The following is a 14,629-nucleotide window of genomic DNA, read 5'->3' as shown; positions in this document are numbered from 1 at the left end:
AAAACGATCAGTTTTGACAAAGGGAACTTGTATACTTACTTGGTTGTTAGGGTCCACAGTACTTTCTGAACATCACCAAAGAACATCTTACAATCTGTGCACATGTCTGCTGTTGGAAGCTGTAAAAGAGCAACATAAAAAAGGAATAAACAACTAAATAAATTAATGCAAATATTTATATAGTGCCTTTAGAACAGTTATCAGAGTACCTTACATTTATTTAACCTTGACTAGGATACACATCGGTTGTTGCCTGCATGTTGAAATCAACTTACCATTTTTACTTTGATAACTACTCTTGTCAGAGCTGCAATCATCTGTGTTGTGTCCACGCCTTGACAGAATCAAAGGGTGCCACAAATGCTAGTGGCGTCCTGAAAATTATTAAAAAAATTAGTTTTCAATATATACAACCCAAAAGTAAAAGATGACTTAAAATCTTCATGTGTTTCCTTTTTTTCTGTGTTTTGTGAATTAAGAAGTTTTAAAATAAATATCACTCACCAATTCTGGTAGTAGCAGATCAAAGAAAAGAGGTCCATATTGATCAATAAGTAAATTACATTGATCAGCAAGATCACCCAACAAGCTGCACGACATCTTAATGTCATGGAGTTCTTTCTGTAAGAGAAAAAATGACAAAACTACATCAACTTGTTCGATATGACTTTACAATGGGTATTCATACTCAGTTACATATTAAGGGTTTCAACAGGAGCACAAAGAGAGCACAAATATACACTCATTTCTACCCACCTGTGTTGTAGCATTACTAAGCAGCATCTTGACATCACCAAAGGAAGCTTTACAATCTGTGCATGGGTCTCCAGCTTTCACCTGTAGGAAACAGAAATGATTTACTTTAGAATATTGTTTGGTAACATTTCCATACATGGCTTTGCTTTATTTCTAAGTGTAACAATAATTCTTGTATTATTTATAAAGTATTTGAAACATATAGATAGTACTTACTCTTAATTTTGGAAGCATTCCACAAAAGCCTATTGTGTTGCAAGTATTTTGGGGTCCTACAAAAGATAGAATTAAACATTAGTTATAAAACACACAAATAAAGATGAGAACGTTGTGTGTCTTTAGCACAATGATAACACAATAAAGAGGTGTTTAACTTCTACCAGTAGTGGCCTTCCAAATAAGCACACTTTTCTACAAATTTCATTTCATTTGCTTATTCCATTTAAAGACAAGCATTATAAAAAGCTACACAATACTCACCAAAACTTGTGCTACTGCATTGATGACAGTAGATCCATACTGCTCAACAAGAGATTGACATTCACTGGAGAGATCACCTAATAGACTACACACCTGCTCAACAGCAGATATAATGGTTTGCTGAAATTATTGAATGTAATGAGCTATATTAACGTATCTTTCTCCAAACATTGTAATTTTTAAAAATTATTACTAAATATTTTAAGAAAACGATCAGTTTTGACAAAGGGAACTTGTATACTTACTTGGTTGTTAGGGTCCACGAGTACTTTCTGAACATCACCAAAGAACATCTTACAATCTGTGCACATGTCTGCTGTTGGAAGCTGTAAAAGAGCAACATAAAAAAAAGGAATAAACAACTAAATAAATTAATGCAAATATTTATATAGTGCCTTTAGAACAGTTATCAGAGTACCTTACATTTATTTAACCTTGACTAGGATACACATCGGTTGTTGCCTGCATGTTGAAATCAACTTACCATTTTTACTTTGATAACTACTCTTGTCAGAGCTGCAATCATCTGTGTTGTGTCCACGCCTTGACAGAATCCAAGGGTGCCACAAATGCTAGTTGCGTCCTGAAAATTATTTAAAAAATTAGTTTTCAATATATACAACCCAAAAGTAAAAGATGACTTAAAATCTTCATGTGTTTCCTTTTTTTCTGTGTTTTGTGAATTAAGAAGTTTTAAAATAAATATCACTCACCAATTCTGGTAGTAGCAGATCAAAGAAAAGAGGTCCATATTGATCAATAAGTAAATTACATTGATCAGCAAGATCACCCAACAAGCTGCACGACATCTTAATGTCATTCAGGAGTTCTTTCTGTAAGAGAAAAAATGACAAAACTACATCAACTTGTTCGATATGACTTTACAATGGGTATTCATACTCAGTTACATATTAAGGGTTTCAACAGGAGCACAAAGAGAGCACAAATATACACTCATTTCTACCCACCTGTGTTGTAGCATTACTAAGCAGCATCTTGACATCACCAAAGGAAGCTTTACAATCTGTGCATGGGTCTCCAGCTTTCACCTGTAGGAAACAGAAATGATTTACTTTAGAATATTGTTTGGTAACATTTCCATACATGGCTTTGCTTTATTTCTAAGTGTAACAATAATTCTTGTATTATTTATAAAGTATTTGAAACATATAGATAGTACTTACTCTTAATTTTGGAAGCATTCCACAAAAGCCTATTGTGTTGCAAGTATTTTGGGGTCCTACAAAAGATAGAATTAAACATTAGTTATAAAACACACAAATAAAGATGAGAACGTTGTGTGTCTTTAGCACAATGATAACACAATAAAGAGGTGTTTAACTTCTACCAGTAGTGGCCTTCCAAATAAGCACACTTTTCTACAAATTTCATTTCATTTGCTTATTCCATTTAAAGACAAGCATTATAAAAAGCTACACAATACTCACCAAAACTTGTGCTACTGCATTGATGACAGTAGATCCATACTGCTCAACAAAAGATTGACATTCACTGGAGAGATCACCTAATAGACTGCACACCTGCTCAACAGCAGATATAATGGTTTGCTGAAATTATTGAATGTAATGAGCTATATTAACGTATCTTTCTCCAAACATTGTAATTTTTAAAAAATTATTACTAAATATTTTAAGAAAACGATCAGTTTTGACAAAGGGAACTTGTATACTTACTTGGTTGTTAGGGTCCACGAGTACTTTCTGAACATCACCAAAGAACATCTTACAATCTGTGCACATGTCTGCTGTTGGAAGCTGTAAAAGAGCAACATAAAAAAAGGAATAAACAACTAAATAAATTAATGCAAATATTTATATAGTGCCTTTAGAACAGTTATCAGAGTACCTTACATTTATTTAACCTTGACTAGGATACACATCGGTTGTTGCCTGCATGTTGAAATCAACTTACCATTTTTACTTTGATAACTACTCTTGTCAGAGCTGCAATCATCTGTGTTGTGTCCACGCCTTGACAGAATCCAAGGGTGCCACAAATGCTAGTTAAGGTCCTGAAAATTATTTAAAAATTAGTTTTCAATATATACAACCCAAAAGTAAAAGATGACTTAAAATCTTCATGTGTTTCCTTTTTTTCTGTGTTTTGTGAATTAAGAAGTTTTAAAATAAATATCACTCACCAATTCTGGTAGTAGCAGATCAAAGAAAAGAGGTCCATATTGATCAATAAGTAAATTACATTGATCAGCAAGATCACCCAACAAGCTGCACGACATCTTAATGTCATTCAGGAGTTCTTTCTGTAAGAGAAAAAATGACAAAACTACATCAACTTGTTCGATATGACTTTACAATGGGTATTCATACTCAGTTACATATTAAGGGTTTCAACAGGAGCACAAAGAGAGCACAAATATACACTCATTTCTACCCACCTGTGTTGTAGCATTACTAAGCAGCATCTTGACATCACCAAAGGAAGCTTTACAATCTGTGCATGGGTCTCCAGCTTTCACCTGTAGGAAACAGAAATGATTTACTTTAGAATATTGTTTGGTAACATTTCCATACATGGCTTTGCTTTATTTCTAAGTGTAACAATAATTCTTGTATTATTTATAAAGTATTTGAAACATATAGATAGTACTTACTCTTAATTTTGGAAGCATTCCACAAAAGCCTATTGTGTTGCAAGTATTTTGGGGGTCCTACAAAAGATAGAATTAAACATTAGTTATAAAACACACAAATAAAGATGAGAACGTTGTGTGTCTTTAGCACAATGATAACACAATAAAGAGGTGTTTAACTTCTACCAGTAGTGGCCTTCCAAATAAGCACACTTTTCTACAAATTTCATTTCATTTGCTTATTCCATTTAAAGACAAGCATTATAAAAAGCTACACAATACTCACCAATACTTGTGCTACTGCATTGATGACAGTAGATCCATACTGCTCAACAAGAGATTGACATTCACTGGAGAGATCACCTAATAGACTACACACCTGCTCAACAGCTGATATAATGGTTTGCTGAAATTATTGAATGTAACAAGTTATATTAACGTAACTTTCTTCAAACAATGTAATTTGTGACAACTATTACTTAATATTTTAAGAAAAAGATCAGCTTTAACTTTGACAAAGGGAACTTGTATATGTACCTGGTTGTTAGGGTCCATGAGTACTTTCTGAACATCACCAAAGAACATCTTACAGTCTGTGCACATGTCTGCTGTTGGAAGCTGTATGAGAGGGAGCATTAAAAAACGTGAAAAATGAATATACAACTAATTAAATTAATGTAGGTATTTATATAGTGCCTTTAGAACAGCTACAAAGTGCTTTACATTTGTTTAACTTTGGCTAGGATACACATTACTTGTGACAAATAATAACACTCAGCGCAGAGAATGATATTCCCATTTGCGTGGAGTAGGGCAAATAAGATGCAGTGTCTAGCCCAAAACAAGTTTTAGTTTTATTGTTATATTTTTATATATATCTTCAGAATGAAATTGATATATCATAATTACTCTAGAGAAACAGTATAATTTCCTGCATATTGAAATCAACTTTACCATTTTTACTTTGATAACTACTCTTGTCAGAGCTGCAATCATCTGTGTTGTGTCCACGCCTTGACAGAATCCAATAGTGCCACAAATGCTAGTTGGGTCCTGAAAATTATAAACAATTTAGTTTTCAATATATCCAACCCAAAAGTAATTCATGATTTGGAATCTTTAGTTGTTTCATTTTTTTCTGTGTTTTGTGAATTACAAAGTTTCAAAATAAATATCGCTCACCAATTCTGGTAGTAGCAGATCAAAGACAAGAGGTCCATATTGATCAATAAGTGAATTACATTGATCAGCAAGATCACCCAACAAGCTGCACACCATCTTAAGCTCATTCAGGATTTCTTTCTGTAAAGAAAAAAATGACAAAACTAGATCAACTTGTTTGATATGACTTTACAATGGGTATTCATACTCAGTTACATATTAAGGGTTTCAACAGGAGCACAAAGAGAGCACAAATATACACTCATTTCTACCCACCTGTGTTGTAGCATTACTAAGCATCATCTTGACATCACCAAAGAAAGCTTTACAATCTGTGCATGGGTCTCCAGCTTTCACCTGTAGGAAACAGAAATGATTTACTTTAGAATATTGTTTGGTAACATTTCCATACATGGCTTTGCTTTATTTCTAAGTGTAACAATAATTCTTGTATTATTTATAAAGTATTTGAAACATATAGATAGTACTTACTCTTAATTTTGGAAGCATTCCACAAAAGCCTATTGTGTTGCAAGTATTTTGGGGGTCCTGCAAAAGATAGAATTAAACATTAGTTATAAAACACACAAATACAGATAAGAATGTTGTGTGTCTTTAGCACAATGATAACACAATAAAGATGTGTTTAACTTCTACCAGTAGTGGCCTTTCAAATAAGCACACTTTTCTACAAATTTCATTTCATTTGCTTATTCCATTTAAAGACAAGCATTATAAAAAACTTCACAATACTCACCAATACTTGTGCTACTGCATTGATGACAGTAGATCCATACTGCTCAACAAGAGATTGACATTCACTGGAGAGATCACCCAATAGACTACACACCTGCTCAACAGCTGATAAAATGGTTTGCTGAAATTATTGAATGTAATGAGTTATATTAACTTAACTTTCTCCAATACTTGTAAAATTTGACAACTATTACGTAATATTTTGTGACAAAGATCAGTTTTGACAAATGGAACTTTTGAATACTTACTTGGTTGTTAGGGTCCATGAGTACTTTCTGAACATCACCAAAGAACATCTTACAGTCTGTGCACATGTCTGCTGTTGGAAGCTGTATGAGAGGAAGCATTAAAAAACGTGAAAAAATGAATAAACAACTAATTAAATTAATGTAGGTATTTATTATAGTGCCTTTAGAACAGCTACAAAGTGCTTTACATTTGTTTAACTTTGACTAGGATACACATTACTTGTGACAAATAATAACACTCAGCACAGAGAATGATATTCCCATTTGCGTGGAGTAGGGCAAATAAGATGCAGTGTCTAGCCCAAAACAAGTTTTATAGTTTTATTGTTGTATTTTTATATATATCTTCAGAATGAAATTGATATATCATAATTACTCTAGAGAAACAGTATAATTTCCTGCATATTGAAATCAACTTACCATTTTACTTTGATAACTACTCTTGTCAGAGCTGCAATCATCTGTGTTGTGTCCACGCCTTGACAGAATCCAATAGTGCCACAAATGCTAGTTGGGTCCTGAAAATTATAAACAATTTAGTTTTCAATATATCCAACCCAAAAGTAATTCATGATTTGGAATCTTTAGTTGTTTCATATTTTCTGTGTTTTGTGCATTACAAAGTTTCAAAATAAATATCACTCACCAATTCTGGTAGTAGCAGATCAAAGAAAAGAGGTCCATATTGATCAATAAGTGAATTACATTGATCAGCAAGATCACCCAACAAGCTGCAAACCATCTTAAGCTCATTCAGGATTTCTTTCTGTAAAAGAAAAAAATGACAAAACTAGATCAACTTGTTTGATATGACTTTACAATGGGTATTCATACTCAGTTACATATTAAGGGTTTCAACAGGAGCACAGAGAGAGCACAAATATACACTCATTTCTACCCACCTGTGTTGTAGCATTACTAAGCATCATCTTGACATCACCCATGAAAGCTTTACAATATGTGCATGGGTCTCCAGCTTTCACCTGTAGGAAACAAAAATGATTTACTTTAGAATATTGTTTGGTAACATTTCCATACATGGCTTTGCTTTATTTCTAAGTGTAACAATAATTATTGTATTATTTATAAAGTATTTGAAACATATAGATAGTACTTACTCTTAATTTTGGAAGCATTCCACAAAAGCCTATTGTGTTGCAAGTATTTTTGGGGTCCTGCAAAAGATAGAATTAAACATTAGTTATAAAACACACAAATAAAGATGAGAATGTTGCGTGTCTTTAGCACAATGATAACACAATAAAGATGTGTTTAACTTCTACCAGTAGTGGCCTTTCAAATAGCACACTTTTCTCCAAATTTCATTTCATTTGCTTATTCCATTTAAAGACAAGCATTATAAAAAGCTTCACAATACTCACCAATACTTGTGCTACTGCATTGATGACAGTAGATCCATACTGCTCAACAAGAGATTGACATTCACTGGAGAGATCACCTAATAGACTACACACCTGCTCAACAGCTGATAAAATGGTTTGCTGAAATTATTGAATGTAATGAGTTATATTAACTTAACTTTCTCCAATAATTGTAAAATTTGCCAACTATTACGTAATATTTTGTGACAAAGATCAGTTTTGACAAATGGAACTTGTATACTTACTTGGTTGTTAGGGTCCATGAGTACTTTCTGAACATCACCAAAGAACATCTTACAGTCTGTGCACATGTCTGCTGTTGGAAGCTGTATGAGAGGGAGCATTAAAAAACGTGAAAAAATGAATAAACAACTAATTAAATTAATGTAGGTATTTATTATAGTGCCTTTAGAACAGCTACAAAGTGCTTTACATTTGTTTAACTTTGACTAGGATACACATTACTTGTGACAAATAATAACATTCAGCGCAGAGAATTATATTCCCATTTGCGTGGAGTAGGGCAAATAAGATGCAGTGTCTAGCCCAAAACAAGTTTTATAGTTTTATTGTTGTATTTTTATATATATCTTCAGAATGAAATTGATATATCATAATTACTCTAGAGAAACAGTATAATTTCCTGCATATTGAAATCAACTTACCATTTTACTTTGATAACTACTCTTGTCAGAGCTGCAATCATCTGTGTTGTGTCCACGCCTTGACAGAATCCAATAGTGCCACAAATGCTAGTTGGGTCCTGAAAATTATAAACAATTTAGTTTTCAATATATCCAACCCAAAAGTAATTCATGATTTGGAATCTTTAGTTGTTTCATTTTTTTCTGTGTTTTGTGAATTACAAAGTTTCAAAATAAATATCGCTTACCAATTCTGGCAGTAGCAGATCAAAGACAAGAGGTCCATATTGATCAATAAGTGAATTACATTGATCAGCAAGATCACCCAACAAGCTGCACACCATCTTAAGCTCATTCAGGATTTCTTTCTGTAAAAAAAAAAAATGACAAAACTAGATCAACTTGTTTGATATGACTTTACAATGGGTATTCATACTCAGTTACATATTAAGGGTTTCAACAGGAGCACAAAGAGAGCACAAATATACACTCATTTCTACCCACCTGTGTTGTAGCATTACTAAGCATCATCTTGACATCACCCATGAAAGCTTTACAATCTGTGCATGGGTCTCCAGCTTTCACCTGTAGGAAACAGAAATGATTTACTTTAGAATATTGTTTGGTAACATTTCCATACATGCATTTGCTTTATTTCTAAGTGTAACAATAATTATTGTATTATTTATAAAGTATTTGAAACATATAGATAGTACTTACTCTTAATTTTGGAAGCATTCCACAAAAGCCTATTGTGTTGCAAGTATTTTGGGGGTCCTGCAAAAGATAGAATTAAACATTAGTTATAAAACACACAAATAAAGATGAGAATGTTGTGTGTCTTTAGCACAATGATAACACAATAAGGCCAAAAAAAAAGGTTTGTCTCAGGACCCCGCGCGCATAGCTTTTAAAATGAGATTTAGCGCAGAGGCCACGCGCTAGTGCTTTTTTTTTTTTTTTTTGAATGATAAAACATCGTAGTTTTCAAGAAAAATTACATTTTCGGCACAATCAATTGGCGATCATTTCTGACAAAATGTCAAATATAAATACTCCAAGAACTGTATGACATGTTCGCTCTGAATACCGATCTCTTGAAACAGTATGCAAGTAACGGCTCTGCGAACGAAATAGCGGGACAATCGACTCTACTTGTAGATCTAGAACACGTCACTGGGAATTCCCCATGTGCAGATATTTTGCTGCTCGATACGCGATTTCATATCGGTATACCAGAAAAAAGATCATCATTTAACTAATTTTCATACCATGCCGAGTAAATATTGGAGTTTCCTCAACACATAAAATGTCAACTTTTTGTACTCCTTACTTACGGTAATGTTTAAATGTAGGACAAAATAGCGGCGCACATCAACATTTGATTTGTGGTGCTGAATTTTGCACCAATTCATTGGCACTACTCACAACATTTACATTGTCACGTCGTGTGATCGAAATTTTTCAGAACTTGAACGGGAACTTGAATTTAAGCATATTTTTTAGTATAGGTTAGGGTTAGGGTTTAGGTTAGGGGTTTTAGGAGGTGACGGTTAGAATAGTTAAACCGGGAGTAAGAACTACGCTTTGCGTATGCCATGTTATTTGGGGCGCCGTTCTTGTTACAAAAAAAAAAAAAAAAAAAAAAAAAAAACAAAAAAAAAAAAAAAAAAAATCGCAAAAAAAAAAAAAAAAAAAAAAAAAAAGCATAGCACATAGCTTTTTAGCCAAAAGGTCCAGAGACAAACCTTTTTTTTTTTTTGGCCTAAAGAGGTGTTTAACTTCTACCAGTAGTGGCCTTTCAAATAGCACACTTTTCTACAAATTTCATTTCATTTGCTTATTCCATTTAAAGACAAGCATTATAAAAAGCTTCACAATACTCACCAATACTTGTGCTACTGCATTGATGACAGTAGATCCATACTGCTCAACAAGAGATTGACATTCACTGGAGAGATCACCTAATAGACTACACACCTGCTCAACAGCTGATAAAATGGTTTGCTGAAATTATTGAATGTAATGAGTTATATTAACTTAACTTTCTCCAATAATTGTAAAATTTGCCAACTATTACGTAATATTTTGTGACAAAGATCAGTTTTGACAAAAGGAACTTGTATACTTGAATATATGAATACAAAAGCCACCTAAGTCCATACTTTGGCCAAATTGAGTTAAGCATGGGAAATTGTTGCTATACATAGGCCTGTCATATGCATGAAAGAACAACTCAAATTCATTCTCTGTGTCTATTGGGCATGTGAAAAATAGCATGTATGAAAGAATCACCCAATTCCATGATGTGAGTCTTGTAACACATTGATTGAAATCCAGTATGTATAAAAGTCCACTTGTAACACATTCATTGCTAGAGAATGACTTTTGAACAAAAAATGGGTTTAATAAAGGAAAGTGTGTGGTTTATATTACATGGCAGAATGCTTATCAACATTATACATACCTGTGTGCTTTATTTTGTATTATCTTACTAGTGGTAACCTCATTATAACATTGTTGTCTTTGTATATGATTCAAAAAACCACCTAAGTCCAAAATTTAAAATGCACCCCACGAAGTCCCTGAAATGCTAATCGTCATACCTAATACAGGTTAATCCACTCATTTGCACGTAAAACTTACCATATTGACCAGGTAAATCTAACTGAAGGAATTAAAATGATACACGGATTTTTCTCTCAAAATAACTTCGCATGGACTTAGGTGGCCCATGTATTCATGTATTCACTTACTTGGTTGTTAGGGTCCATGAGTACTTTCTGAACATCACCAAAGAACATCTTACAGTCTGTGCACATGTCTGCTGTTGGAAGCTGTATGAGAGGGAGCATTAAAAACGTGAAAAAATGAATAAACAACTAATTAAATTAATGTAGGTATTTATATATTGCCTTTAGAACACCTACAAAGTGCTTTACATTTGTTTAACTTTGACTAGGATACACATTACTTGTGACAAATAATAATACTCAGCGCAGAGATTGATAATCCCATTTGAATGGAGTAGGGCAAATAAGATGCAGTGTCTAGCCCAAAACAAGTTTTATAGTTTTATTGTTGTATTTTTATATATATCTTCAGAATGAAATTGATATATCATAATTACTCTAGAGAAACAGTATAATTTCCTGCATATTGAAATCAACTTACCATTTTTACTTTGATAACTACTCTTGTCAGAGCTGCAATTATCTGTGTTGTGTCCACGCCTTGACAGAATCCAATAGTGCCACAAATGCTAGTTGGGTCCTGAAAATTATAAACAATTTAGTTTTCAATATATCCAACCCAAAAGTAATTCATGATTTGGAATCTTTAGTTGTTTCATTTTTTTCTGTGTTTTGTGAATTAAATGTTTCAAAAAAATATCGCTCACCAATTCTGGTAGTAGCAGATCAAAGACAAGAGGTCCATATTGATCAATAAGTGAATTACATTGATCAGCAAGATCACCCAACAAGCTGCACACCATCTTAAGCTCTTTCAGGATTTCTTTCTGTAAAAGAAAAAAATGACAAAACTAGATCAACTTGTTTGATATGACTTTACAATGGGTATTCATACTCAGTTACATATTAAGGGTTTCAACAGGAGCACAAAGAGAGCACAAATATACACTCATTTCTACCCACCTGTGTTGTAGCATTACTAAGCATCATCTTGACATCACCAAAGAAAGCTTTACAATCTGTGCATGGGTCTCCAGCTTTCACCTGTAGGAAACAGAAATGATTTACTTTAGAATATTGTTTGGTAACATTTCCATACATGGCTTTGCTTTATTTCTAAGTGTAACAATAATTATTGTATTATTTATAAAGTATTTGAAACATATAGATAGTACTTACTCTTAATTTTGGAAGCATTCCACAAAAGCCTATTGTGTTGCAAGTATTTTGGGGGTCCTGTAAAAGATAGAATTAAACATTAGTTATAAAACACACAAATACAGATAAGAATGTTGTGTGTCTTTAGCACAATGATAACACAATAAAGAGGTGTTTAACTTCTACCAGTAGTGGCCTTTCAAATAGCACACTTTTCTACAAATTTCATTTCATTTGCTTATTCCATTTAAAGACAAGCATTATAAAAAGCTTCACAATACTCACCAATACTTGTGCTACTGCATTGATGACAGTAGATCCATACTGCTCAACAAGAGATTGACATTCACTGGAGAGATCACCTAATAGACTACACACCTGCTCAACAGCTGATATAATGGTTTGCTGAAATAATTGAATGTAATGAGTTATATTAACATAACTTTCTCCAATAATTGTAAAATTTGACAACTTTTACTTAATATTTTGTGACAAAGATCAGTTTTGACAAATGGAACTTTTGTATACTTACTTGGTTGTTAGGGTCCATGAGTACTTTCTGAACATCACCAAAGAACATCTTACAGTCTGTGCACATGTCTGCTGTTGGAAGCTGTATGAGAGGGAGCATTAAAAAACGTGAAAAAAATGAATAAACAACTAATTAAATTAATGTAGGTATTTATATAGTGCCTTTAGAACAGCTACAAAGTGCTTTAAATTTGTTTAACTTTGACTAGGATACACATTACTTGTGACAAATAATAACACTCAGCGCAAATAATGATATTCCCATTTGCATGGAGTAGGGCAAATAAGATGCAGTGTCTAGCCCAAAACAAGTTTTATAGTTTTATTGTTGTATTTTTATATATATCTTCAGAATGAAATTGATATATCATAATTAATCTAGAGAAACAGTGTAATTTCCTGCATATTGAAATCAACTTACCATTTTTACTTTGATAACTACTCTTGTCAGAGCTGCAATCATCTGTGTTGTGTCCACGCCTTGACAGAATCCAATAGTGCCACAAATGCTAGTTGGGTCCTGAAAATTATAAACAATTTAGTTTTCAATATATCCAACCCAAAAGTAATTCATGATTTGGAATCTTTAGTTGTTTCATTTTTTTTCTGTGTTTTGTGAATTACAAAGTTTCAAAATAAATATCGCTCACCAATTCTGGTAGTAGCAGATCAAAGACAAGAGGTCCATATTGATCAATAAGTGAATTACATTGATCAGCAAGATCGCCCAACAAGCTGCACACCATCTTAAGCTCATTCAGGATTTCTTTCTGTAAAAGAAAAAAATGACAAAACTAGATCAACTTGTTTGATATGACTTTACAATGGGTATTCATACTCAGTTACATATTAAAGGGACCATTGAAAGAAAAACATATTTGGCATCAAAATAAAGCTAATAACATATGGAATCCATTTCTAAAATGATAAACGCAATTTTCCTTTATTTTACCCCCAAATCAGCAAATAAAGACAAAGCGCCCAATGCCGCGTCGCTCCGCCCAATTCATATGTGCAGAGACACGTGGCAACCCCTGTGACGTCAAAGTGGTTATCCTTTCCGCTGCATGGCAACACTGCATAGTCCAGACTTGGTCCAAACCAACGCATTAACGTGTTTACAGCAATGAACTTTTATGTGCCTTTTAGGCCTAACAAGTATAATTTTTTATTAAAAAGGATATTATAATATAAATTACAAAGCTACAATGACTTCTATGATAGGCCTATATATAAATTCTAAGCTAGGCCTACAAAATTGGCCAACAACGGGAAACATAAGTAAGTTAGGCCTAGGCCTTCATATTGACAAAGTCAAAGCTGTCAGTGCTAGCTGCTCGGCGTTTGCAAGAGAGTATCATTTGTTTTGACTGAGACATTCTGATATATCAACTCTTTTCTTATATTTCCTCTGAAATACCTGGTGAGGATAGGAAAGAGAAGACAATGATGTTTCGGGTTAGCCCATGACATGCGACTTAATTTCTTTAGGCCTAATTAGCCTACCTATCGAGCGTGCAGCCTAGGTTAGGCCGTATAAAATTAATATTTTGGTTCTCGTCCAGAGGATTTTCATGAATTAATGAGGGAGGTGTTTTTTTTCAGTGTAAAATCAGCATTGTCTGCAGTTTTCGGTCTTTTCCAACAGTGCTCGAGGAAGCGATGACACTTTTTTTTTCAAATGTGAGATTCTGAGGGATAAACCCCCTAGAGTAGGCCCTACCACAAAAAGACTTGGAAGTGGCCCTTGTTCTCTAATAAACTTATTTATAGGCCTATGTATGAAAAATTCATCAATCATTCCAAAGTCTAAAATAATTGAAAAATCTATTTTTTTTAAATCGCTCCGTGTAGAGACACACTTATGGGACCAGGTTCAAAACAAAAGTCAGGCTCTGGAGAGCGAGTTGGTGCGGTTGTTTCCTCGCCTTGCACCACTAGGTTCAACTTCAAGCCCCTGGCGGCCCAAAGACTCATGTGAACTTGGTTTATCTCGATCCCGCAGGTTTTCTTCGGGATCTCCAGTTTCCTCCTGCTTCTCAAAAATCGGTGAGTTGTTTGGTTATCAAAAACTTCCTTCACCCAATGAAATTTGGGGAGCTGAAAAGATAATTGGTGGATGTTACAATCGACGTGCGGCTAGATTTGCGACAGGTTCGGCAGCATCCAGCCTAGATGATGCGATCTGATTGTAGGCCTACCATGGCAG

General features: G+C 33.7%; 3 protein-coding genes across 3 annotated transcripts in view; all 3 read right to left on the bottom strand.

Annotated features, from left to right (window-relative positions):
• LOC140171404 (uncharacterized) overlaps positions 1–6,088 on the bottom strand; it is a 112,113-nt gene extending 106,025 nt beyond the window's left edge. The window contains exons 1-8 of the mRNA XM_072194655.1: positions 6,013–6,088; positions 5,766–5,885; positions 5,501–5,557; positions 5,285–5,365; positions 5,030–5,149; positions 4,802–4,900; positions 4,385–4,465; positions 4,134–4,253 (exon numbers count right to left, since the gene is read on the bottom strand). Coding sequence (XP_072050756.1) covers positions 4,134–4,253; positions 4,385–4,465; positions 4,802–4,900; positions 5,030–5,149; positions 5,285–5,365; positions 5,501–5,557; positions 5,766–5,885; positions 6,013–6,078 — 744 coding nt within the window. The 5' untranslated portion in view covers positions 6,079–6,088. The remainder of the gene's footprint in view (positions 1–4,133; positions 4,254–4,384; positions 4,466–4,801; positions 4,901–5,029; positions 5,150–5,284; positions 5,366–5,500; positions 5,558–5,765; positions 5,886–6,012) is intronic.
• On the bottom strand, positions 345–3,790 carry LOC140171981 (prosaposin-like). Its single transcript, XM_072195328.1, has 14 exons — positions 3,653–3,790; positions 3,398–3,402; positions 3,169–3,268; positions 2,931–3,011; positions 2,681–2,804; positions 2,421–2,476; positions 2,205–2,285; positions 1,950–2,069; positions 1,721–1,819; positions 1,482–1,562; positions 1,237–1,356; positions 757–837; positions 505–621; positions 345–374 (listed from the first exon to the last, which is right to left on the bottom strand). The coding sequence occupies exons 1-14, from the start codon at positions 3,788–3,790 to the stop codon at positions 345–347; spliced, it is 1,233 nt and encodes a 410-aa protein (XP_072051429.1).
• Positions 6,089–8,055: 1,967 nt separating the features above from the next.
• Positions 8,056–13,188, bottom strand: LOC140170814 (prosaposin-like). The gene is made up of 14 exons (XM_072194033.1): positions 13,071–13,188; positions 12,842–12,940; positions 12,422–12,502; positions 12,175–12,294; positions 11,911–11,967; positions 11,695–11,775; positions 11,439–11,558; positions 11,213–11,311; positions 10,795–10,875; positions 9,926–10,045; positions 8,759–8,815; positions 8,543–8,623; positions 8,287–8,406; positions 8,056–8,157 (listed from the first exon to the last, which is right to left on the bottom strand). The coding sequence occupies exons 1-14, from the start codon at positions 13,164–13,166 to the stop codon at positions 8,056–8,058; spliced, it is 1,314 nt and encodes a 437-aa protein (XP_072050134.1). The 5' UTR covers positions 13,167–13,188.
• Positions 13,189–14,629: the final 1,441 nt, after the last annotated feature.

Source organism: Amphiura filiformis, chromosome 15 (genome assembly GCF_039555335.1).
Source record: "Amphiura filiformis chromosome 15, Afil_fr2py, whole genome shotgun sequence".
Classification (NCBI taxonomy): Eukaryota; Metazoa; Echinodermata; class Ophiuroidea; order Amphilepidida; family Amphiuridae; genus Amphiura; species Amphiura filiformis.
This window is presented reverse-complemented; position numbering and strand designations above follow the sequence as displayed.

Coding starts and splice junctions, on each gene's coding strand:
- LOC140171981 (XM_072195328.1), bottom strand. CDS start 3,790: ATGTATGGAAATGTTACCAAACAATATTCTAAAGTAAATCATTTCTGT. Junction 1,820..1,949: donor ATCTGCTACTACCAGAATTG/GTGAGTGATATT, acceptor AATAATTTTCAG/GACGCAACTAGCATTTGTGG. Junction 622..756: donor TTAGTAATGCTACAACACAG/GTGGGTAGAAAT, acceptor TTTCTCTTACAG/AAAGAACTCCATGACATTAA.
- LOC140170814 (XM_072194033.1), bottom strand. CDS start 13,166: ATGGTGTGCAGCTTGTTGGGCGATCTTGCTGATCAATGTAATTCACTT. Junction 10,046..10,794: donor TCATGGACCCTAACAACCAA/GTAAGTGAATAC, acceptor CAATAATTTCAG/CAAACCATTTTATCAGCTGT. Junction 8,624..8,758: donor GAATGCTTCCAAAATTAAGA/GTAAGTACTATC, acceptor TGTTTCCTACAG/GTGAAAGCTGGAGACCCATG.